Source organism: Protopterus annectens, chromosome 1.part0, assembly GCF_019279795.1.
Source record: "Protopterus annectens isolate FY-2018-M chromosome 1.part0, PAN1.0, whole genome shotgun sequence".
NCBI lineage: Eukaryota > Metazoa > Chordata > Ceratodontiformes > Protopteridae > Protopterus > Protopterus annectens.
In genome coordinates this window covers 602,150,744-602,177,954 of record NC_056725.1, presented here as the reverse complement: position 1 = coordinate 602,177,954, position 27,211 = coordinate 602,150,744, and the positions used below count along the sequence as shown (strand labels likewise).

At 37.0% G+C, this 27,211-nt stretch overlaps 1 protein-coding gene across 2 annotated transcripts in view; it reads right to left on the bottom strand.

Annotated features, from left to right (window-relative positions):
- Positions 1–27,211, bottom strand: part of KCNH1 (potassium voltage-gated channel subfamily H member 1) — a 2,413,895-nt gene that overhangs the window by 788,691 nt on the left and 1,597,993 nt on the right. For both annotated transcript variants that reach the window (XM_044061729.1, XM_044061739.1), the window contains one exon: positions 6,672–6,868. In XM_044061729.1, coding sequence (XP_043917664.1) covers positions 6,672–6,868 — 197 coding nt within the window. The remainder of the gene's footprint in view (positions 1–6,671; positions 6,869–27,211) is intronic.

Below are 27,211 nucleotides of genomic sequence, written 5' to 3'. Positions count from 1 at the left end.
GACAATGCTGTTTGGAAATGTTGAGGTTTATTAATATTGTACAGTCTTCCATGTTTTCATTTGATGATCTATTTGGTTTTGAGAGGACTAGCTAGTAGTCTGGAGGTCCTGTATTTTGATGACTTTTAGTTAAGCATGCACTCTGTGGGAGGTCTGCTTGTATTTTTGCTGCTATTCTATTCAGTTTTATCAGACTGAGTGTGTCCAGCCTGGAGACTTGTTTCCTTGTGAGTTCCATTTTATCAAGTTTTCCTGTCTAGGAAACCATCCAACTCAGTATCACATATTTGGATCATTTCAGAGTTATTTTCCTTTGGCATCCACTGAAGGCTTACTCATTCTAAGGATTTCCACAGCTTGTGAGAACATACTTTAGGAAGCCAGTATTTTGTAAAACTTGGTTGGTGGCACAATTTGGCTTCATGCTCTATGCATTATGGACAAGAATATGCTAGAAAAAGATTCGGCTGAACATTGCCATTTGTGAAAATTCCAGGACAGGGGCCTTATTATTTCTGTTTATTTAGTCATTCCACTTGCCTAACAAGCTGAGCTTATTAGTTCATTTTACAATATGGTTATAATTCATTCTTTCCTATTATTTTTGGGAATTAAAAATCCTATTACTTTTGGTCATTACTAATCCCTCACCTGATGAAAATAAACAGTGACATTTTATTGAAGTTGTTATAATGTTGTATATTGTCAGTTTTGTAACACGTGCTCTATATGCATTACTTACCATTTGTTTTATCATTCTTTTTATCACTTAAACATGCAGTATAGCACTTTATCATAGTGTACTGACTACTTCATTAACACTCCACAGAAAAATTACTGGAGTAATGCTTTCATACTCATATAAGTGAGGATAAATAGAGTCACAAAAAGTGTGGGGGAAGGAGATGGCTGTCCCAGGCACAAACTGTTAGGGGACATGATTGACAGGTGTCTACTGTGCATGCATGTAGTATCTGCACTGATTAATGAAACTGTAAGGATATTTATGCTTCATAAATGACTGTTGATAATGCATTTGCAGTTATGGCTGAAGCTTAGGGTTCTGTAGTGACTGTAGCAAGGTGCTTGTTATAGTTGTAGCCTACAGTTATAGAAACACATAAGAGGTTTTTTTTTTCCATTACTCCAGATCTTTGGGATGAAGAGGGTTTTTTTTCTGCTCCTCAAATCTGAGTTGTGAGGGCACAAACGTAGGGAACTGCAGGAGCTATGGAAATAAATCTGTAAAATATGCACATTTGAATATTTTGATTGTGAAGAATATTTAAAAACTCTGTGGTTTTCAGGATGAGTGAGAAATATTTAATTTCCTAATTGTCCTAACTGGTCTGGCGTAATCAATTGCTTTTAAAAGAAATGCTATCTGATTTTTGGTCTACATGTAATCCCTAGAAGGCATTGCTAAATCATTAAAACCAAATTAGTTTTAATACATTTTATACCTCAACTAAAAATCATTTTCTAATTTTCATTCCTATGTGTGTTAACACAACAAAGGAAGGCCTATAAACTGTTACATTTGGCACATATGCAGGGAATACTATATATCCATTCTTATTTGGAGATTGTAATATAATTATGCAAATATCATATTAAGACATTCATTTGGAGAAAGTACATAGACTGCAATCCAACCCATAAGAATTGGAATTGTAAATCTGACTCCATCACTTTGCTTTCTTCATGATGGTTGAGCCATGGTTTATAGAGAAATATGTATATTTTTTACTTCTAATGTAATGACAACACAATGAAGATATATTCTGGACATGTGCTGTATGTTGCATTTTGCTATCCTGATCGGATGTAATATACACACACTTCTGGAAACAGATTATTGTGCAGCTTGACAACTTCACATATTCTAATGACCACACTGATGAAGATTATCAATACATAGCTGTAAATGTGAAACAGTTTGACATTTTCCTAAAAATGTGTTTGATCAAGAGATTTAACTTTTTAGATATAAACTTTAGTTAGGTTGTAATTTAGGTGCAGAGGTCATAGAAAAGTTGCATCTTAAATTTTTAAGTCCCAAGTCATATGATAGTTACATCACAGATACTGTAAAATTATAACAAGAACATAACCTGCAAACCAAAGCATGTATGCCACCTTTTCTGCTTTTAGAAACTGTAATACATACTAGTTTTACATCCTACTGTACACATACTTCACATTACAATATGATCTTTCTGACAAGATAACCAACTTTCACTGTGACATCACAAAAACATAATGGCAACAATAAAATACATCAGTGTATTGCTGTCACACACACATAGCCGTGATCCGTATCAATGACTGTGCAATAATAATTTAGCTGTCTTTTATACACAACTTACTCCCAAAATGGATAATCATTTTCTGTGCACACTTTTGATGTTTAATTGAAAAGAAAGTAAAAGACACAATGTCCACAATAATGTATTTCAGTGTGCTGCTCTCTAACACATACATTACCCACTGCAAGCCATCTCATTGATCATTTCACAGTGATCATGTAACTGTCCTATACTTTTACAAACAGTCATTTTCTGTAAAACAACACTAGTTGTCTTTTGTGTACACCTGTCATTTGAATGTGGTGAAAGTGAAATAAATAATGGCCACATTAATACATTTCAATTTGCTATTCTCAGGTGCATATACATTGCAACATAATGAGCCATATCAATGATGTTTTAACAGTGACCATGCAATTTTCCTTTGTTTTCACATATAGCTCACTTTCCCAGAAGAGTATAGACACCATTGCAACCGTTTTGTGGAATTGTGTAAAAAGTGAAAAATGTAAAAGCTACAGTAATGTATTTCAAATTGTTACCCTCATTTACATATATACTGCCAACAACAACAAGCCATAACAGTCATCATTTAACAGTGATCATGTAACTCCCCATTGTCTGTAGAGGGTAACATGTCCTACCACACACACACACACACACACACACACACACACACACACACACACACACACACACACAGACAATGATAGGCACCTTCAATGCACACTTCTGTGTTTGATTGTGGTGAAAATAAAGTGAGTAATAGCCATAGTAATGTATTTGAAAATGTAGATTTTAGAAACATGTACATTATCCCCAACAAGCCATACCAGTGATCAACTGCCCTTCACTTTACACAAACCCAAATTAGAGCTAATTTTCTGTTCATATAGATGTCATATCTTGAAGACAATGAAATAAATAGTGAGTGTAATGTATTTCAACTTATTTCTGATATTCACAGCTCTCTGACACCACTAAAAATGAACTGATCACTACTGTACTCAATTTGTATAGTTATCACTATCACCAGGTATATCTCAGGTTCTGGCCATATTTACCTGCACAAAAATACCTGTACAAGAAAATCATCCAAATGACTAGAAATCACTGAGAAAGCATTGGGCTTGGTTGTTCAGAGTAACCTATATCAAAGTTTTATCTCACATACTAAGTGGACAGTTAGTCATGCCCTGTTTCTATTAGAGAGAGAGAGAGAGAGAGGTTAGAAGTCAGGCTAATGAATATTATGACATCTCAAGACAAGGTTTTATGTCTATTCATTTTATGGGCTGCTCTATGATAACTGTTTCATTAATACAATTTATAGATTACTGAAATATTAAACCTAAAGTGCCCTGAGTATGGGGATTTTTTTTTTCATTTTCAGATCTGACAAATACCAATTTTTAAAATATAAAAAATGTAAAAATGTAATAATCTGAGCAACTACCATTCTAGCCATTGCATGTGGTGCTCTGATAACTTGCAACCTATAGTTATGCAGTTATCTCCCATTTTGCTAGCTTTTTAATGGTGCATGTTTTGGGAGTTTAAACATTTCTTAGGATTTCTTTAGCATTTAAACATTTCTTTTGTAGTCATAATGCATATGCTTTTTGGCCATATATCATGATGTCATACTTACTGGTATTAAAGTTATCTGTATTTTGTAGATTATCACTGAGGACAAGAAGCTTTTACTGAAGGAATTTTATTACTGTGTTTTCTGATGTAATTTTGTTACCCTGTTCATAGTCATTAACATATTTGGTTATCCACACCCTTTCCCACTTTTACATCAAAGGAAATAGTAAAAAAAAGAAGAGGCCCCAGACAAACTGTTGTGGGAAACTAGTGGTAATCCCATCATACATGCATCCTGATTTATTGTGTATTATTAGCAAGTGTTTCCTCATTGTATTGCATAAGAACTGATAGTGCTTTGAATGTGTCAATTATTTCTTTACATGGAACAGCACCTAATACTTGGGCAATGTCAAGACAAGTTACCTCTTCAGAGACTACTAGCACAGTATTCAAAAGGTAATGTCTCCCCCTAAGAAACTCACTCCTGCATTGTGCTGTCCCATGCTCTGCTCCTCCTACTTGAGAGGGTAGCTGATATCAGAAATCCTGCATGCTTTATGGATGTCCAGCAAGTCCTGAATATCTGTGCCTCTGGGGCCAGCTATTAGCCATGGCAAGACTTATATATATATTTCCATTTGTTTCTGTTAATTGTACTACACAACAGACAGCAGTCTAATTTTGGTATGCACATAACAGCCTGTAGTTCCATGGAGACTGGCTAACTTAGTACTTCATATGAAACCAGTGTTCATTTCTGAATGGCTTGCAAAGACAAATCCACACTCTTACTTGTGCTGAGCTTCTATACAGAGAAACAAACATTCTTTGTTGTCATAGGCTGTTCATTCTCGAACAGAGCAACACAAACCAGAAGAAACCCCTTTAATCTGCAAATAATGGAATATTTTCTCAAGCGAAAAATTATTTTTCATTTCATGCTGCCTTTGTTGTAGTGAAGTTGAACTTTTTTTATGTCAGTCCTAGAGAAGGAGTGAAATGTCATCTTTAATTGGAATAATTTTCCAGAAACAATTTATAGAACAGCCATGCTAATATAATAAATGTGCTTTGAAATCTCAACATATTCTGTGATAGCATGACTTCAGTTTATGTTCTATGACAATGGCTGATACCTCAGGCTATTCTGTGATAGGATGACTTCAGTTTATATTCTATGACACTAGCATATATGTAGCTGTAAGAAATTGTACTTTGCAATCAGTTTCAGACAATGTACAGTTACACAGCCATACTTTTTCAGACAGTTATACTAGCATATTTTTTTCAAGAGCTATTAAAAACATTTATACTGGCTCTGCTGCAGTGTGGTTATTCTTATATTGTACACATCTGTAAAGAAAAAAGTACATGTTTGTGGCAGGAATCAAACCTGCATCTCATTCTCTATGTTATTTGCACCCTTACTGTGTCTATGTAAAAAGGAAAAAGTATAGAATCATTTTTCTTCCTTGACATTTCACTCAGGAACATGACACCATTCCCTGCAAATCTCTTAGCACCAGTTTGGTAGAGTGTATTAGCCCATTGTCCTATACCTTTACTGGGTTACCCATACAGCAGAAATGCTGTGACACTGATATATTTATTCATCCCTTAGCCCAGTTTAGGTTGCTTTCATGCAACAGTACTTCAAACAGAATAAACAAAGTTATATAAAATATGCAAGAATTACAGTTTCAGCACCAGTAAGGCAATCACTTTGTAAAGAACACACCAAATAAAACTGTATATAAAACAAAGCACATGCTCCAATACTTCATTTAGGAAAATCTCAATAATCATTACACCAGTCCTTTATCTTAAGACCTGTACAAGTGCACATTTTATCATCAGCCTATACAACAGGTATCTACTACCATTGAAATACATATTCCAATGTTTCTTTTCATTAATTGTAAAGATAATATCTTATACATTTTATAAAACATAGTAATGTCTGACAAAACATGTAATCATTGTCAGGGACTCTTTCCAAGCCCCTCTTTTTTACACAGTACTTGATTTGTTTCCAAAAAACTTCATATTCACCCTAAAGCAAGAACATTTTTATAGAAACACTGTACATATTGATGTACAGTTACTATACACAATGTTTATTCAGAGCATTAATATATACATTGAATTTCATTTTTTTAAACACTGAAAAACTAAGTTATTGTCAAACAAAAAGCTGGCAGTATATTGTCTGTATCAAACAAGATCCATTTCTTTTAGCTAAAATTAATTTCTCTTAGAAACACTGCTAACCATCGCTGAATTTGTCCTTGTAAAAAAAGTCATACTGAATGAAATCATTTTTATTACTGTGTCATAACAAGGTACTGTTATGATGACAACACACCCAATCACTCTCCAATCAATAAAACCCAGAAGCATCAAACATTTTGCAGCCTGAGCCTAATGCTACAAGAATATCCTTAAGACAACTTTCCATCACAAAGAAAAAAATAAAAGTAGTTATGAAACTTCAAATTAAATTACAACCCACTATGCTGTCAGGCAAATGCAATGTTATAAGAATTCCCAGTAGCTTTCCACTGAAAACACAATTACTGATGTTTTTCTTGTCTAAGATTGCTTTTCTTCAGATGATAGCAAATAGCCCACTAGCCTATTACAAATGCTAATTATGAAACAAGAAATCTAAACATTTCTGAGCCTAGGTTATAATCATAAATCTGAAAGATGCCTTCATAAGTGTATCGTTTCTGGGAATAGTTACCTTGTTTGTAGAAAAATGCTTACCCTTTTCCTCAAGTTGTACGTTAATATTAGATTTCTTGAAAAAGAATGGGAGAAGGCAGTATAAAACTCCAGAACTTTCTGCAGGGCATCCCTTTTAATAACATGTAGATCACAGTAAGTTAAAGCCCTCACATTGGCACAGGACTGAGCCAAGGTTGTTTCCTTCCAAAACACATCTCCGAATACATCACCTTTACCTAGAGAGGAAAACAAAGCTATGTAAACACACAATTTTGCCAATTCAAAATACAATGTTCATAAGGAATAAAAAGGAATAACCAGAAGCAGTCTAATACTGAAATCACTAAATAATAAACCTGCTGTTCAGTTTCTGTTCTCAGCAGTAGTGATTGTGAAATTACAGTCTACAAGGAAAGGTAAGGCTAATCATCCTAAAAGTTTGCTGCTTTAAGACTCTTGGCTATATAAAAAAACAGGGCTTGCTCTTCTGGGACAAAACTTAAAACACTCACTTTCTCTTAACATAGCTAAGGAAGATTATGTTATGTTTAAACAATGCTTTTTTTTTTCATCTGCAAAGTTCTTTTTTTCCCCCAAACATCTTTTTTAAAATGTACACATATGACAAAGGCAATCTTACAGTTATATAAATGAAAAACATATAAAATTATATCACTTTAGTTGCAAACAGTTTACATCACAGACACCATTGAAACTGTAGTTGTAAATATTACACATCACTTATAAACCAGTCATTGTCAGTTAAGCATAGCTCATTCAAATCCTGCCTCTTAAACCTCGTTCCTGCTCTGCATATATTGTTCCCACAATTCCCATATTTTCTTATGTAGTTTGCTCCTTCACCTTTCTAAAGATCCCAATTCCAGTTGTTTTATCTTTGTCACTATATTCACTACTTCTAGTAAAGTTGGTCACAGGCAATGGGATCAAACAGTTGTTAGAGTTTTAGGAAAAGCAAAGTAAATCGGTAATTACAGTGCTGCATAATCTAAAGGAAATGTTTATGTGTAAAATATAAACCTTTTAAAAGCATCAATGATAATTATTAGAAGTAGCATTGCAACTATCTTACAAAATGAACATTCAGCTTTTACTGCCTTTTATTAATTATGACAGAATAATTCTGTTTTGCCAATCCATCCAGTTCTTCTCCCTTGATACCTTGGGACTGTGATTTGGAAAGAACTCTAGCTACTAGAATGCTACTTCAGCTGGAAAGGGCAAAGCATTTGGCAGACTGAAGGTTTCTCCTTCCATGATTGTGTGAAGTGGGGGATCGGCACGTTATCCTATATAGGTGGGTGAAGACCAGGGAGTAAAAGAAAAATGTCTCCCCATCTGAAGGGGGGAGGGGCAGATACATTACATACATTTTCAGCACTTATCAGCTGTCCTTGTGGTGTGTTGGCAGGTTGGCATCACTGCTTCTTTGCTTTCTTAGAGATCTTTGCATACAGAAAGCATGTGTTCAGTGATAGGCAGGAATAACTGGATCAATTTGGATGTTAGTACTGATGGCATTTTGGGGAATCAGGCAAAATCTAGAAACAATACAGTTAATAGAATCTAAAAGAGGAATATTAAAATACTTTTCTACACACTGAGGAGACATCACAAGGAGGATTATGATGAATTAAACAAAAATGTGATACTGGGGGATTACAATGAAGTCAGTGGATAGGCCACATTAGGATAACAGAGCTGAATATTTATGTATGTATGAATGCATGTTTTTTTTTTATTATTTTATTTCTTTTCTTTTTTGAATAAGTAATATACTTCTATAATATTTCCACCTCCTGAACATTACAGATGGTCATGTAACTTTGTTGCATTCAGGGTTTAATTTTGATAATATTCAGCTTTTTTAAGCAGTGGTGCTACACAATTGTACAATGACAAAATATGAGACAATTTATAAGATTAAATCATACAATATATTAACTGAATGAGGTTGCTGAAAATAAGGCATTGTCCTTGTGCCAAGACACAGTGAGCTCAGAGATGATTACAGTAAGTAAAGGCGCATAGCAGACAATCCCCCAGCATGGTGGGTGTACAGAGCTGCTCCCACCAAAACACAGCTTTGAACATTAGTTCAAAAGTTGTTTTGCACATTTTTTTCGTCACCATTGTTGTCACTGAGCAGCTTTTGTTTAATCGTCCTGGAGCCATTTCACGTTATCAAACAGGCATGTGTTTTATTCAGTCATTAATTTATTAATGTGAAAGGACACCAAAAATCTGTTAACCAAATAAGCAGAAAGCCCGGAAAATGAAACACTATGTCAACATTTTGAGAAAACCATAAAATGGTAGTAATATTTATTCAAAACATACAGCTAATTTTCAACGTCTTCTATTTGCAATTTCCTCATTTTTAGTGCCAGTTAGAGACCCAGGAGAACTGGGTAAGCTACAAAAGGTAGGCAACCACAGACCTCTCTCAGCCTGGAAAATGTCTCTTGACATGTTGTTTCTGATTCAGTGGACATACCAGCATGCATTGTGTGAGAGGGCCATATCAGAATTTCAGGTTAATACAGTAAGCTCAAATGTCCTGGATCCTCAAAGCAGATACAGCAATACATTTAACAAGACCACTTTTAAGACACATATAATATTCTGTTTTGAAGAATATTACATTTCTTCAGAAGACTGGTAAAAGGCTAAAAGGTCTTCCAACCTACCACTACTTGTCTCCACAGAGAGAATGGAAGGACAACAGAAAATATCGTGGTTTGGCTAATATGTACCTTACTGCTGACAGCTGCTCTGTCTGCACTCTTCTAATGCATTTAACATGTGCCCAAACATATCAAGACCAAGACCCAGAAATGATAGAACAGGAGCCATCTGGTTCATTCCAAGTAGACTTGGGAAGACATTTTTGTCTGGACACTGCTACAAGTAAACGAATATTACAAGCTGTAGAGAAGCGTGTTCTTTAGTCATACATCTCAGCTCGAAGACCTGGGAAAGGAATAAAACATCTTTTGTTTCCATTCTTGCCTTAGGAACAAAGACCATGATCATCGTTGTCATCATCATCAAAACTCTTTTTCTAATTTTCTCCAGGAGACTGTGGTTTAGCACCAGCTGTCACCACCTCCGAGTTCAAGGCCATTCTTCTCCCTTCTTCAACAGTTGTCACTAATTCATGCAGGCCTTCTTTCGTACAGTTCATCCATTTCTTTGCTGGATATACTCATTACCTTTTTTCTTCTTCCCGTCACACCCAAATATTCTTCACCAAATCACCTTCTGCTTTCTTGCATGTATGCCCAAACCACCCCAATCTGTTCTCTTTGACCTTCTCTGTAACTGGAGCTACTTTGGCTTTTGATCTGACATCATAATTTCTCGCCTGTCCCAGCTAGATGAGTCCTTCTTTTGTTTGGCAATTGGTGGACAGGACTAAGGCTGTTAATGAGCTACTTCGTGTGGTACAGAGTTAAGTCCCTCAGCCGTTAGTTACCTACTCTGTGTCCTTGAGCAAGTCACCTAACCAGGCAGTGCTTTGGACAGGTCGGTAATTTGGGCTAGGCTGCTTAATGGCTTCCAGGACTGCATGACCACTAACTACCTATGAACCTAAGAACTTGATAAACAGTATACATTTTCTACCCCTTAACAGGCTGGTGTCTGTACCATATAGTACAGCCACATTACTATTTTGCACACCTTACTTTTCAGCTTCTTTTGCATTTTTCTCTCACACACTCAAACGCTTCCCCCATCACTCTGTGCCAGTTGATTGTAGCCCCTCTAATACTAGCTTTGACCTCCTTATTTAGATTTTCCTTCCCTCAACAAGGACTCCCAGATACTTGAAGTGGTTAACCTCTTCCACTTTTTCCATTTTGTCTCAATTTTCACCTTCTTTTGAGTTCCCTATTTGCTACCATGACAACTATCTTGTCTGTACACTATTTCATTGTGTGTGCCTTCAGTTTTATATTCCATTCCCCTATCTTTTGCTGAAGTCCCTATACATAGTCTGTTTGTAATGCCACATCATCTGCATACAGTAACTTTGTTAAGCTGTCCCCTCTGACCTGTTTGTTAATATAGTCAATCACCAGTATGAACAGCAATGAGCTCAGAACTGAACTCTGGTGCCCACCCCTCTGTGAGTCTGAATACCATTTGTACTTGTGGCACTGAGTCCATGTACATAGCCTTTAACAATGTTTCTGGGACTCTGAATTATTGCAACACTGTCAAAATCAGTTTTCATGGGACCTTATCATTTGCTTTCTGCAAGTCTGGGATTCTTCTTCATCCCTAGCTTTTTCTCCACTATCTGTCTCCCCTAACACTTCTAACATCATCATCATGTATGTTGTAACTTCGCCTGAGTCTGCTGCTTTCCCTGACTTCATTTTCCTTACAGCTATTTTAATTCTTCTGTAGTGGGCTCGTCTTCCTTTTTCATGGTAGGCTGTGCCTGGGGCTGTACACCTTCTGCGGTGTTTTCTTTATTCAAAACCTGATAGAAGCACACCTTCCCATCTACCTTTGATGTTCTGTAGACAGGTGAGCAAGTTGTTCCGTGCATCCCTTATAAGTGGTGTCTGATGACTAACTTCTTATATTTCTGTCTTTGTCTTGCAACCTAATCAGTTTCTTTGTGGCATCTGTTGAGTCACTTTCCAAAAGCCAGTTGAGGGTCTCTTAGGATGACAGTGTAGAGTATTTTGGGAACATGGTTACGTATTGTATTGTTTTCCTGTTTTTAATTTCTACAAGCCTTTTGGGTTTCTAATACCATGATGGGACCCCATGCCAAAGTATGATTTAAGTTCATGAAATTAGTATTGATTCAATCTTTGACATTAGCCAGAACTGCTTTTCACAGTCCCTACAATGTGCCCAGTACTGACTCCTGCAATTCATATGGAGTTACATGTATCGGTAACATATCTAAGTACAATTGCAAATTATTTTTTTTATAAGAACTGTTGCTCCTACTACTATTGGAACTGTCTGGGTATCCTTCTTCCACATTGCCCTTGTTTCTGCCTGCAAATCCCAGTATTTTATGACTTTGTGTCTCTCTCTCTCTGTACGTAAGACACTGTAGTCACTGGTGCATCATTTCAATGATCAATGCTACTTCTGTCTTCTTTTCATGGAAAACTATAACTGGTTTTCTAGCATCTATTTTTTAACTGTTGGTAATGGGTAATCCCATGTGATATAAACTTCATCATTTTCTATAATACTTCATGGCTCATGTTTCCAATGTTTTCATCTACTTCAACATTATAATGTTTGCGCAATCCTCAATCCAAACATTACTATGCCTTTCAGTATACAATCCTTATGCCATTAGTATATTACAGCCAACAACATGATGGGTGACTGTTTCCAATTCTGTTTTACAAAACCTACATTTGTCTGTTTCTCCTACGTTTGGACTTTGTAAACCAATGTGCATGTAGTCCACTAACTTGTGGGCTACCAATATTAACCTTTCCTCTTTTGGTTTAAATTCACCTCTCCTTAACCATTCTTGCATTTGATTGTGATCAACATGAAGTTGTTTCAAGTGTTTTCTGTACTTGTAACTATATTTATGCATTTTCTACATCTCTTTCCTTCTCATCTGATTCTTTGCCTTATATTTTTTCTTTTGTTTCCTGACACATTCAGTTGCTGCCTAATTTTTACCTACTTCTGGCTTGATTTCCATTCGTTCTTGACACAGATATGCTTCTGCAAAACTAAGCAGGGAAGTTATCTTAGACTTATTCTCCACATGTTTTAAAACTTTCACTATGGTTGGGTCTTGTTAGGTCAGCAGATATGTATGTAGTCCTACGACTGCAGATCTATACATGTAATCAACTTTGAGGATGGGAAATATATATTCTTGGTATACACTGATATTTATAAATCATTTGATACGCATGACGCATTCTTCTTCCTTTCATGTCCAACAGATCCAACACCTTTTGAGGCCAGTCAAAATTGTAAGTTAGGACAGGAACAATCAATTGGTTTATAGCTTGGACTTTGTTCCTAGATGTCAGAACTATTTTCAGTAGTAATTTTAGTCTTCTAAAACATTCCTTACTTTTATTTGCATTTGTTCATATTTTAGTGTCGACCCTTCATCAGTTCTCAAATATTTATATATGCCTTCTTGTTCAAACTTATTTTATATCACATTCCTTTCCAGACTGATGTTTTCTTGGTGCTGCAGCTTTCCGGCTTTAAAGGTTGCTTTTGCACATTTATCAAGACCAAATGACATTCTTATATCATGTGAAAAAGTTTTGACCACTTGCAGTTGTGCTTTCAGTTCTTCATCTGATAAACTATATATTTTTAAATCATCCACAAAAAGAAGATAAGGTCTTTGCACTTTTTTCTTTTCTGGGAGCCAAACTGTAGTCATGATTTAATGTGTTAAGTAGACAGCTTAATGGGTTAAGGTCAAGACAAAAAAGAGCAGCGGTGAGAGAGAGTCTCCCTGGAATATCCCCCTTCAGATTTTTATCCATGGAATAATAATTTGTCCTTTATCATGTTGTAACTGCATAGTGGTTTGCCACTGTTTCATGGTTGCTGTAATGTAGTTGATCAGTGTAGGGTGTATTATATAGATTTTTAAGCACTCTTATCCATGAATGTGGGGTACTGTCAAATGCTTTTTTTTGTAGTTTATCCATGCCATACTTAGATTCTTTCCCTTTTTACAGTTCTCTATTATGACTTTATTTAACAACAAATGATCCTTTGTTCTATATTACTTTCATTTGTTAGCTTTTTGTTCTATTGCCATGATTGACTTTTCTTCTAAAGGACTATAAACTCTGTTGGCATCAATTCCAGTGTATAGCGTATATTTTGTCGGAAGGCACATTATTGGTCTATAGTTTCTAGGATACCTTGCAGGTTTGCTCTTAAGTACGAGTATTGTTTTTCTTGTTGTTAGGTTGGCATCTGTTTGGGGTGTGCATATAAATAGTTCTTACTCATGGCTAAATTTTCATGTAAAGATGTTAAAACGTTTAGCCAAAAGTTAGGTACTGCATCTGGGCATGGGGTTTTCCAATTAGGAGCTTTTCTTAACTTTGTTTCAATTTCTCTGGCCGTTACTTCATCCCATTTTATATCCTGTACGCTTGAATGTCTTGTTTCTTTTACTTCTATCCATTTAGCATCTTTTTAGGTTCCACAGGATCTTCATAGATATTTCTCCAAAATGTATCTATTTCTTATTTTGGAGGTGTTTCAATTCCTTTTGCCATGTTTCCCAATTCTTCATAAAACTTTTTTTGGTTATTAACAAATTGCTTACTTTGCACTTTTCCTTTATATTTATCTGCATATCGTCTTAAGTTTTTCTGCCTGTGCTGATATTTTTAGTTTATTTGTGGCAGTGTATGATAGATTCTGATCTGTTCTGATAATGTGCATTGCTTTTATCACGTCTGTCTTTCTGAGTATTTTTGTTGATCTGTTCCCTCTTCTGTACTCTTCTAACAGTGACAGTTCTTGTCTTAATTGCTTTATAGTTTTCTGTATTTGATACATCCATGATGGCATTTGGTTTCTCCCCTTCCTTTCCCTTACTGCTTTGTGTTTTTGTGGTAAGACTTTACCTGTTATTAATTTAGCTGCACAGTAATATAAACTATTTACTTCTGTTATATCGCATCAATTTCTATGAACAGTCCTAATTACTGTGTTCATTTGTTTTATCAATCTTCTAACTTTTAGGGTTTTATTGAATTTCTGCGGCCTATTTTTTTCATTAATCTTAATATGTCTGTCCATCTCTATTAAATCAAGCAAGTCTTCTCTTAGATCATTTTCTTCTTTGCACATTCTTTGTTCTCCATTTCCTGTGGGCCTTCTACAGAAAGTTCCAGAGCATCTTCCTGTGCCACATTCTCTTCAGTTTCATCCTGTGTCATTGATTGCTCTCTCATATAAGAACTCAGTGGCCTATCACTCCACGACACTGACCACATCAGGGTTGCCACTGTTTCCTTTTCCTTCCCTGACTGTGCAACTCCAACTGAACTTTTGTAATAGTTTCCCATGGAAGGCTCCAAAGTATCTTCATATGGCAACTGATCGGATGTTTCCTGCTACATTGTTTTTTCTTTAATTTGGGGATCCATTGCTCTATCCTGCTGTGGTGTTATCAGAGTTAGATATTCTGCACTAAATCCTTCATTTTGCTGGTACTCCATAACTACAGTTTCTATTTCTTTAACTTTTCCTCTACTAATCCTCTTTTCTACTTTTCTCCTTTGTTTCCTTATTTTTTTGTATTGTAACATTTTCCACATTCAGATGCCTTTGCCTGTATTTCTCTTCAGATATCTTTGGTGCTGCTCTTTTTGTATTGATTAGTTTTGCTTTCTCCTTTCATAAATAATGCACCATATTAAATCTCTTTTCCTTTCCCAGGTCCATATTTCTTCTTCAGATGCCTGCTGCTCCTCCTGTTTCTTCCTTACTTTGGGGACTCATTGTTCCATTATGCTGTGATATGACGTGCGTTAGACTTTCTACACTAAATCCTTCACTTTGCAGGTATTCCATAACTTCAGCTTCTATTTTTTTAACTTCTACTTTACTAATCTTCTGTTCTACATTCCCTTTTTGTGGTCTTATTTTTTGTATTGTGATATTTTCCATATCTGCATACCTGTGCCTGTATTTCTCTTTGAATATCTTTGGGGCTGCTTTTTATGTACTGATTAATCTGGCTTTCTCCTTTGTGTAAATATTGCACCATATCAGATCTCTCTTTCTTTCCCCATGTCCATATTTTTATATATTTTTCAAAAATCTCTAGATTTTGTTCATTATATTTTTATACTTCCTCAGTCACTTCTTTTTCCAAATGGCCCAAGGTTTATTGGTCTATATAATAGTTTTCATAAATCTGTTGTATTAATGAACACATATTTGCATTTGAAGCTTAAGACAGTTTTTCTTGTGGAAGTCTTTCTTTTCTCTAATCTATCTCTAAATCTTTTTGTATATCTACTGTCCAGAAATTCTGAGCTTCTTGTACAATAGTAACAATACATAATTTCTTTTTTATCCTCAATAATCCACTCTATTATCTTTATTACTCTTTTTCGGCCTATCATTTTTTGTGAATTTTGTGGACTGCTACTTTCTTCTAAAACAGGAGGGCCATCCTCCCCCAGCCCTGGCCTAGCCCCATTGTAGGAATATTTCTGTGTCTTAAGGATTCTACATTGTCATTGTTTTTCCAGTCCTGGCACCAGTGCGCCTACTAGGATTGGACATATTTTTATCCTGGGACTTGGGCACCTAGCTATCGTTTTTATGTTTTAATGTACTTTTGTCCATGATATATACTATATAAAATACAGTCTATATATCTATGTAGTCTTGGTGAGATTTTGTAAAACCAGGGCCCACCTTGTGAAGGTGCTCACAAAGACTTGAGAATGAATTAGTTCCAGCAATACTAGTCTTCTTTTCTTGCTGAGTTATCATCTCTCCATTCAGACACCTCTAAAAGGTTAAGGTTATGCTGTTAGAAATATATTACAGTTTTCCTAACTCAAATTGTACATTGCAATGAGAATATAAAACTTTCATTTGACTTTTAGACATAGTGATCGAAACAAACATTCAACATCTCAGAGGATGACATATGTACCTAAATATTTTAAATAGGCATTACACATATTTTGTCTTTAAGCTGGTAGTATATTTCATAATATTTAAATCAAGTGCATTTAAGCAATAACATATGCTTGTGGTTAATTTAGTGTCTCAAAGATAATGACTCAATAAATGAGGACCCACTGCTAAGCCTTATGGCACACCATGACTGTATCCCAGATTATTACCTATAATACTACCATAGCAAGCTTGTCATGTCCTATAACAGAGCCAGTCCCAAATTCTCTCCACAGCTGAAGTTGTAATACCTAAACCTTTCAATTTATTAACCACTAATTGATGACCAACATTATCAAACATGGCTGCAAAATCAACAAATACAATATGCAGTCTTATTGTTTTCCAGTGATATTATCTTCTTCTTTCAGCTTTTTCCCGGTTAGGGGTCGCCACAGCGGATCACCTTGTCCGCACATTGAATGGCAGTGGAGTTTTACGGTGTCGAGTTGCCAGCCCGGCGCCCAACCTTCCACAGAAGGCACACTCACACGCACACCTAGGGCCAATTTAGAGTGTCCAATCCAGCTGCAGCATGTCTTTGGGATGTGGGAGGAAACGAGGAAACCCACGCGACCACAGGGAGGACATGCAGACTCCGCACAGAAGGCACCCCAGCCGAGGATCGAACTGGAGAACCTCTTGCTGTGAGGCAGCAATGCTAACCACTGCACCACCGTGGCCGCCCTTTTTCCAGTGATATTATAATGGTGTTATATTTTACAATACAGGTCAAAACAGACATGTCTTTAACAAAGGCACCTCACAATACATTATATAGCCTCTTTCTGGCCATAGATAACTGTCAAAATCACTGATTCCATGAGTTTACTGATAGGCAATAGTAGACTAATGTAAGAGTACCAACAGTAACTTGTGCATCTGAATTTACAAAAGCAAAACGTTGTCCCGTTCGATTCTCAGCTAGAGCGTCTTCTGTGTGGAGACATGTGTGAATGGGCGTCCCTTCATTGAAGGTTGTGCATCAGGGCTGGCAACTCGGCACGTAAAAATCGACTGCCAATCATTAGCGGACCGGAGTTCCGCTGTGGCGACCACTAACCGGCAAAAGCCAAAAGATACAACAACACTGATGTTCTCACAGTGGGGAAGGTAGTTTATTTGGTATTTGTTAAAGCAGTGGTAGGAGGGGAAGGAACAGTGATATTTACAAGCTGCACACAACTTCACAACAAATGAAAGGGTTACTGTCACCTGCTACAGTGCCCATACAAGGTCATGTAGCTCTTGGGTACTCCAAACAGAGCTAAATTCATTTTATTTACTCACCAGCTGATGCCTGGTAAGTGAAGATGAATAAATAAATAAAATAAATATAACAGTATCACTTGTAGCAGCACTGAAACACCAAAGGTGTGATTCTTTATCTCTCTTTCACTTGTTTCATTGTAGTAACGCTAGTAATTCACAAAATATGCGTAACCTTGACCTTTCCTCTCCAGTTGTGAGAAGTCATAGAGGAACAGAAGAAAAATACAAGGAATACATTTATAATGCATGCTTGTACTTAAGGCAAGTAACAAGTTCTATAACGCAAGCAAACTATACTTCAAAGGTAGCATTTCTCTACAACTGTGAGGGGCTGCAGACACTGATAGTCAAATGCTTAAACAATATATGCAACAAATTATGTAGTGGTAGTCTCTTTCATTTCAGCCTGTAGGAAAGGACTGATGTTAGTAGCCCTGTTCCCGCGGAACCACTCCATTGCACGTGTGGGGTTCTAAAGTGGAATATCACTCTTTCATAATGTAGACTATTGAAATGTTTTTCTATATAAAACGGTATGAGATAATCTGATTAACCCTGGGCTTTCAAAACAAAAGTGATGACCTGAAATGTTTACGAACATTGAAACTTTTCTGAGACCGCAGTACATACACATAAGTGCAATGAAAATTTGCCTGTCTCGTTTATTAATTTATCTAACTTAGAGTAGCTAGGTCTAGTAACTCTTTACTAAGAGACAGCTAGCATATTTAGTTCATAGGTTCATAGGTGTGAACTAGGCTAATGACCACAAGGCCTTTTTAAGCCTAGCCATGCATTGCAAATCTCTGACAGTTCTAATACCCTTAGGAGTGTAAGTAGGGGCTTCAGAGATTAAATATTTACAAGCAGATTCCTGGGAAATGAAACATTTACAGGCTGCCTGGTGTCCATTAGAGACATGGATGCCAAATCAGGGGTGAATTTCCAGTTCCCCATCCAATTGTCTAAGTTACACTTAAATTGGGTTACAGAGGAACTCTGCTTCACAGAGAAGGGATAGTCTCTGGGATATATACCTGTCTCTTCATCAGGTCCTATTTATATCACAGGCAAGGTTTAAGTATTTTAGAATGGATGATTCTTGGGCTGTTTGTTTTGTGGATATGCAGGAGGTCCATCAGAGTGGAGTCTGATGATGCCTTGTGTGCCAGACATAGATCTCCCCTCAACAGACTGTAGGAGACAGCATTCAGGGATAGGGCTTTGAGGTGGTCTGCATATGACATGTTAAGTGGGCACTTTACAGTGATAGGTCTGATTAGTGCCAAATACAATGAAACAATGACCTCCTTTGACCTAGATGCCATATCTTTATTTGTAACATAAAATGATTTCCTCACCACCATGATGGTCAATGGCTAGATTACAGTCTGTATTTCCAAGTCCCTGACTACAGGGTCAGCTGCTGGGGTGTGTTGTCAATATGGTAGTTACCAAGGGTGGTTGACTTCCTGAAGGATATTATTATGTATTTGTTGGCATTTAGTTTTAGTCCATGGCTCTGACACCAGTTACTTATCTGTGTTAGCCCTTCTTGGGGAATAATAGTGTCATGGCTGCTCCTAATTTACAATCTGCAAATTTGGTCAGCAAGAGGCCTTTGACATTGGCCTTGACTTTAGAGAAGTAGATGCCAAAAAGGAGTAGTCCCAAAACCAATCCTTGAAAGACTGTACTGGTAACCAGCCTCTTTGTAGAGGTGGCTCCCCAATTCTAACTTCTTTAGTCCTGTCTGTGAGCCAGCTGGCTATCCACCATGGGAGATATGGGTTTATACCTAACCACTTTATTTTGTCAACAATGCCCGAGTGGGGTATTGTGTCAAATGCCTTGGCCAGGTCAAGGCAGGCAATTTGAACCATTTTTCTCTCATCCATTGCTTTGGTGACCTTCTCAAAGAGGGTCAGCAGTTTGAGTAGGTGTGACCTGCCCTTGATAATACCAAACTGGCTTGGGTCTAGTGTCTTCAGGTCTCCTATGTCATTGTTGATCATTTCCATGTTAACTTTTTCCATGGCTTTGCATATGAGACTAGCAAGACTTATGGGTTTTTAATTTCCAGAGTCTGAAGGTCTGACTTTGTTCATAAGGATGTTAGTTGCAATTCTTCAGTTCAGAGGCACAAAGCCAGTTTGGAGGATATGGTTAAATACTGATTCCTGATAGGTCCTGTTTCATGCTATTTAGACGGCGGTTTGGGATATAGTCAGGACCCATCATTGCAGTGCTCTTGGCCTTAAAAATAGCATTGAAGACCTGTTCAATGGTTTCCTTCCCATAATAGTTAGCAAAGTTATATTTATAAGGACTTCCTGAGGAGAGGCTGTGGGGGAGAGAGGGGTAAGGTTAGAGGTGAATTTGTCTGCCAGTAGACTTACTATGTCTTCTGGCTCAGTATAGGTGGCTCCATTAACAATGAACTCTGCACACAATTGTGTATTGCCTTTGAGGTTCCAAACATATCTAAAGAATGCCTCGTGGTTGTTGTTGGCCTGGGCTCTATGTTTCAGTGCAGGGAATTAATTGTATCAGGTTTTCGGGATCGGAAACCTGAAATAAATCCAGGGAACTTGTATTAAAGCAACTGCTTGCAATTTGTGTTAACCATGTAATTCTGTTGGCTTCATCGGCCTTCTTTCATTTATGACTCAAGAATTTTTATGCAGTTGTTACTTATTTATAAATATGGAGATAATATGACACATGCATGTTATAGCCCATTTACAGCTCACCTCCTTCATTACTTAAGAGTTGGCTTCTTCTCTGGAATGCTTTGAGACATAGTCCACAGGATTTAGCAAAGGAGATTCAGCAAACAGTCAGATTGTCTTTGAAGACCAGTACTGGTTCTTGCTTCCTGAAGTCTGGCAATTTGTGTAGAAAACTGAATATGTTATTAAGCAGTAAATTTTATCAGGATTAATAAGAAAAACCTGTCTTGAGAAAAATCTGACTGCATGTATAACTGAGAGTTTGCGTCTCATTATTCTGATCTGGCAGCCATCTTAGAATTACGAGCTGTTAAATCATTCTGTCTGTAGGAACTATACGGTTCTATATATTTATGAGGTGGATTGAATAAATACCCTTCAGAAAATATGGAAGCTGTAGCATTTACAAGTTATTTTTCCTTCTGTAACTTATGTTAGTATATGTTTTATTTATCTGCAGCTCAGTTTATTTAGGTAACTTGCAAATATTTAATTTTTAAAGAATATTTACTCAGCTGAGCACTGTATAATATTATTGGTGACTAGAGCAGACAGTTATTTCTGTAGCAGTTGTTAGATATTTGACAAAAGCATCAGAAACAATCCAGTTGAGAAGATGATCTTAGAAAGGATGAAACGTCAGTGTAATAAGACAGCTAACATTTTAAGTAAAGCTGTTGCACTTTTATACAGTAAATAAAGCATGCGCGCTACTTCACTGAATGGTATGACATAGCGAGGGGTAACAGGCACACTGGTACAGTGGGTAACACTGCTGCCTCACCGTGCTTCATTCTCCAAGTCTGCCCTGGGCTGGGGTGCCTTCTGTATGTAGCTGCATGTACTCCCAGTGTCCATGTGGGGTTTTGCTCTGGCACTGGTTTCCTCTCATAACACAAGGATATAATATAGAAGAGCTAGCACTCATTTTACTTGCCTAGAGGTGGTGGTGGTGGTGTGTGTGTGTGTGTGTGTGTGTGTGTGTGTGTGTGTGTGTGTGTGTGTGTGTGTGTGTGTACATGTATGAAGACGTGCAAATCTTGCAATGGACTGTTGTTCCACTGAGGATTTGATTCTCTGTCTTGTACCCACCGAGTACCAGGATAGGCTCCAGCTCTCTGAGATGTTGGAGAATGAATAAATGTGTGAGTGTTCTACTTTGTATTTTAGACATGGAAGTCATAGCAATTGAGTTATCACAACTGGGACCAATACTAATGCCATTCCAAAAGTTGAATAGAATGCATTGGATTACTGCATCACTGTAGGATGTGCACATCTTTTGGAAAAGTAGTAGGTAGCTTATTCTGTTATTTTCTTTTCCTATCTCAGATAATTACTAAAACATGACAAAGTCAGCCCACAAGACTATCAACAATTAGTTATGTATCAGGCATTATGGTTTGTATAATCTATATCAATGTTGGCATTTTGAGACAGCATTGCAATTGTTAATTGTACCGAAAAAATGACTGGACAGAAAATACAAGCATTCTAATTCCAGCATGAGTTATAAATTAATGTGGTACACCTTGTAGGCTTGTGTTTCACTCTGTTAATACGGATTAGTTATTTATGCTTTCCATGGTACCAGATCACTTAAAAGCTCTCAGCATTAAATCAAATTGTAAAAATTAAACCAAAACTGGTACCTTAGACTGATCTCTTTGGGTGGAGTCAAGGCAATGATGTAGCTGTATTGCTATTGCCATCTTACTAGGGGGCCCAATATCCTGGATCTGGTCCTCACAAATATGGCCACTTCTTGCACAGCTCCATATGTGTCATCATGTCTTGCTAAATCAGACCATAATTTAGTGACCTTTTCCTTTAAAACTGGTGGTACTTCCCCTGTAAATAGCTCTTTGTTTAGTGACTTCTGAAAAAGCAAACCTTCTTCAGTTACTTGTTGACTTAAATAAATTCTACTGTAATCTTCCTTTGAGAGATGCTATTGCTAATGCTGCTACTTATGCCTCTGACTTCTACTCCCACTTAAATAGTTGTATTGATAAGGCAGTCCCTATCCACAACAAAATATAATGAGAAGTTTAAAAACAAATCCCTGTGGTGGAATACCTGTGTAAATAAACTATAGAACAAGAGAAAAAACTGCTTAATGCTTGTAAGAGGTCTCATTCTACCTTAAGAGCACACTTAAGCAAACTAACAAAGAATTTAAGGGAACCATTAGGAAACTCACAGCTAAGTATGAGCTTAAAATAGCCACTAAAACCAATAATAACTGCAGATTTTTCTCTATCTATGTCAGGAAGTTATAAACAAACATACATGGTGCTCAGGAGTGGTCCACAGTAATATTACTCGCTGACCCAACAGAAATAGCTAATATCCTAGATAACAAATTTAGTGCAAATTTTACTCCACCTGTGGTTATAGGTATCCCACAGGTTCCAGAATCACATCCACCTTTAATTACTATGGAAAAAGTTCAAAAACTAAAAATACTTCATCCATGGGATATGACAACATACCAGGTTGCTTGACTTTCAGTGCCAAATGTGGTCTTTCTAAACCCTACTCAAACTCTTAAGCCTTTCTCTGGTTACATTTCTGAAGCCTGGAAAACAGCAAATGTAGTATTATGCAAGGGTGGCCCAAAGCAACACCATGGTAACTATAGACCCATTATTCTCATTGGCCTCATATGTTAAGCTATAGAGCACATACTCTCAGATTTCATTAATCTGGACATTGAAAATCTCTTAACCCTGGACCTTCATCAATTTGGCTTTACCAGGGGAAGGTCCTGTCTCTTTAGCCTCATTAACATCTTTGAAAAAGTAACTTAAGCAATGAATAGTGGTTATGCAGTGCATACAGCATATTTAGACCTGGCCAAGTCCTTTGACACTATTCCTCATGCAGGCATTATTGACAGACTTGTAAATCTGAATATAAACCCTTATATTGTGGGATGGATTGATAACTGGTTGTCTGACGGAACCCATACAGTTAGAGTAGCTGGTGTAATGGGAGATACTGCCAGCACAGCTATCTGGAATTTTGCAAATAATTTTTTGTCATTTGTGAATATCAACATGATCTATATAAGATGCCTGTGTTACAAATGTATTAGAACTCTATGTCATATAAGTTGGTTTGTACAGACGTGTGCTGAAGAGATATTTTGTAAAGTGCTTGTGCTTAAAATGTAACCAAAGAATGCTCTGCTGGAAGGGAACAGAAATGTCCATACACTATTATAACTGTTTAAATGTATATATTTTAACAGTGGAAACTGGAATACAGGAGGTTAACCAGCAAAATAGCTGAAATTTAATGTCTATACTAGGGAACTTTCTGTACTGTCTTGGAAGTGTTTTATTGTTTTATGACTTCCAGCATCTGCTAAAGATCTGAGGTCTATGTATTTTTACAGGTAGATGCAAAATACTGCTAGCTTCCAGCAGTGGGGGCTTCACCTGGGATAGAGTCAGATGACAAGAAATTATGTCATTCTGCAAGCTATACCAGCAGTAATATTTGAGATATGAATTTAAGAAGTCTCTGAGAAAGACACAACATTCTGTATTCTGTCTTGGACCTGGCAAAAACAAGAACCATTCACCACATCTGCCTTCCTCTTAACTAAGTTAACTAGGGTATAGTAACTCTTAGATACAGCCAGGAATATAGCAAAGCTTAGTTTAAATATTTTCTTTGTATATTTGAGACTGTCCTGCAATGTTGTTTTAAATATTTCCTGTGGTTTTGAACTCTGATGTCACTGTGAATATATATTTAGTATTGTCTTGATATTTTATTTATTATTAAATATATTTAAACATTTCATTGTGGCTGATTTGTGTAGCGATATTTAAGTTCTGAAAGTACTTGCATATTTACTTGGTGATACTGTGTAGGCTGTAGGTCATTCCTAATAGCCTTGCTCTTGGTCAAACCACCATCTGTAATAAAAGTAAGATTGCACAGTAAGACTGGACACCCTTTAGGGTCTTAAAGTAGCTGATAAGGAGATGGCTGGTGGCAGGGATAACTACCTTATACAAAAAAAAAACAAAGATGCAAGACCAGATCAGTATTTGGATATGATGGTGGCATTTTAAGAAAGTTTGAAAAGTTAATTGAGTGTAATTAGTGGGGTTTGAATTTGTTTGATATAAAAAGGACTGTTTTTTTCATTACACCTTATCTGTTGAAGGCGAAAAGCCAAGGTACTAGTGTGTGTGATATTAAAACAGTTGAACTGCTTTTTTCTGCTCTGATCCTGCATCTTTGTTTTGTGAATTTTTTCATTCTAGAGTTTTTATTATAACTACCTTGTAGTCTGGGCAAAAGGGGGCATTAGTAGTCAACCTGTACCAGCCTTTCCCATGTGTGTGTGTGTGTGTGTGTGTGTGTGTGTGTGTGTGTGTGTGTGTTTGTAAATCAAACCTCAAAAAGTGTGTGTGTCAGCTACATGGGCAGGGACATGAAGCACTGGTTGGACAGAGAGGATGCTGGAGGTCTTGACTTGGCCACTCAGCTCTGATCTGAACTCTAGAGCTGTACCAGTGGGGAGCCTTATTGGGGATCTGGAGAAAGAGGGCGAAACCAGCCCCAGACTGATTGTGGTCTCTGCATGCTTTTAAGGGAAACTGCACTTGATGCAGACAGCTGCATCTGAAAATACTGTGTGTTTGTACTTATCATACTCCCAATGAACGTCCCCCACTGGTGCCAGTGATGAGAACTGAGGCTCCTTGATTACTGGTCCAGTGGTGCGTCATCTCATATTTATTGGCTGGCAGTAGTGGGATTATCACATTACATTTTAGGTTTCAGTGGTGTGGATACTGAACTCCTGTAGCCTGTGTACATTGGTCACTAAATAAGGTATTTATACTCTCAAGCAGCCACACAGTGGACATGCAGAGTTTCATATCACAATAGTTTTATTTATATTTTTGTTAGCTTAGTTAGTCAGGGAGAGCAGGCAAGGAGGGCAGCGAAGGGTTATGGCAAGCTGACAAGGAGCCAGTTAGCTGAGATGTGCCAAGCCAAAGGACTAGTGCATGCCAACCTGACTAAAGCAGAAAAGATGGAAAAGCGTTGCACCACAAGTAGTATTATTTCATCTGAGTATTGAAAACTTGCTAAACAACCAAAATGGCAAAAAGACAGCTTCAAGACAACAGCTTCAGCAACAGGCTTTTACCATGTTGAATTCACAATATCTGAAATATAGAGCATTGCTGTTGTAAAAGTCAAGTGGCGTTGTAATTCCACAGCTTTAAAACATATGTTTAAAAGTTGGTATCATCCAATGAAACAACCTCAGTGAATGATGACCATCTTTATTTTTATTTTTCACCTTTTTCTCTCAAATCTTGGCTTTTATGCAGAGCTTGTTCTTTTAACTAGAACCTACTGAAAAGATTTTACTAATATTCCTTCTGAAAATATGTCTGAGTCTGTCTTAGAAATGTCAAACTGTCATGTTGTTTTAAACAAAGTTTTAAATAAAGAGTTTTAACTTCAAGCTATGGAGGTGTGTACCAATGGACTAACTTGATTGGTTAACATTCATCATTCACTGAGGTTGTTTCACTGGATGATACCAACTTTTAAACACTGAACCCAGCTTACCTACTTGGATCTGAAGAAGGCATGAAAAAGCTGAAAGCGCTTGTCCATTGTTTACATCAGAAAGGTTCTTCACTTTTATGTTTATTTTTTCTGTTTTTATGACATCCATATGTTTTAAAGCTGTGGAATTACAACACCACTTGACTTTTACAACAGCAAAGCTGTATATTTCATATATTGTGGATTCAACATGGTAAAAGCCTGTTATTGAAGCTGTTGTTCTGAAGCTGTCTTTTCGCCATTTTGGTTGTTTAGCAAGTTTTGAATACTCAGATGAAATACTAATACTTGTGGTGCAACACTCTTCCAATATTTACATTGTTTTGGTTCTGCTGAGCATTCTTTAGTGGAATTCACTTCTTTTTCTGGATTTAAAGCAGAAAAGATTGCAACCTTAACCACAGTGGCATCACAGACCAGCAACAAGGAGAACAACCAGACTGGCCTTGGGATGTACAACTCTCAGAAAATGGACAGTTCAACCTTTCCACAGGGGATTTAAAAATCCATCTGGAATTAAAGAGATTTGAACTGGAGGCCAAACGGTTGGAAATAAAATCAGCAGAGAGACTGCAGTATTTAGAGGCTGAAAAAAACAAGAAACTGAGGCATTATAGAAGCTGAAGAAAACAAGAAACTGTGGCAGGAGAAACAAATGGAATTAGAAACAGCAGAGAGACTGAGATGTCTGGAAGCTGAAGAAAATGACAGGCAGAGGTAACAGAAAGGAGATGCTGACTCTTTGCCAGGGTAATGGGGAAGGGAATAACTGAACCCCATAAGAAAGAAAGGTCAGTAAATTTCTTCCACAATTTACAGACTGATAATTTTGATAATTTTCTTCATATGTTTGAAAGGGTATATGAATAGTATAATGTTGACCAGGGGCTCTGGCTACAGTTTCTGACCCCCCCTACTCCACGGTAAAGCTGTAACTGCTATTTTTAAATTGTCTGATACTGATTGCTTAAATTATAATACTGTTAAAACAGTGTTTTAAGTTAACACTCAAAGTATAGACGCAAGGCAGATGACAGTGGGTGTTAATATATTCCTGAGTTAAGCACTTATTTTCATAGGTGGGTGAGTGGGTGTCAGGTCACCTCTTTTGAAGGGCTGGCAAACCTTCTGCTGTGGGAACAAGCCCTTAGCACTTTGTCAGAGGACATGACAATCTGGTTAGCACATAGGGAATGCAATACTGCAGATGAGTTAGGGAAGAAGGGAGACCTATACCTAGCAAGCAGGGCA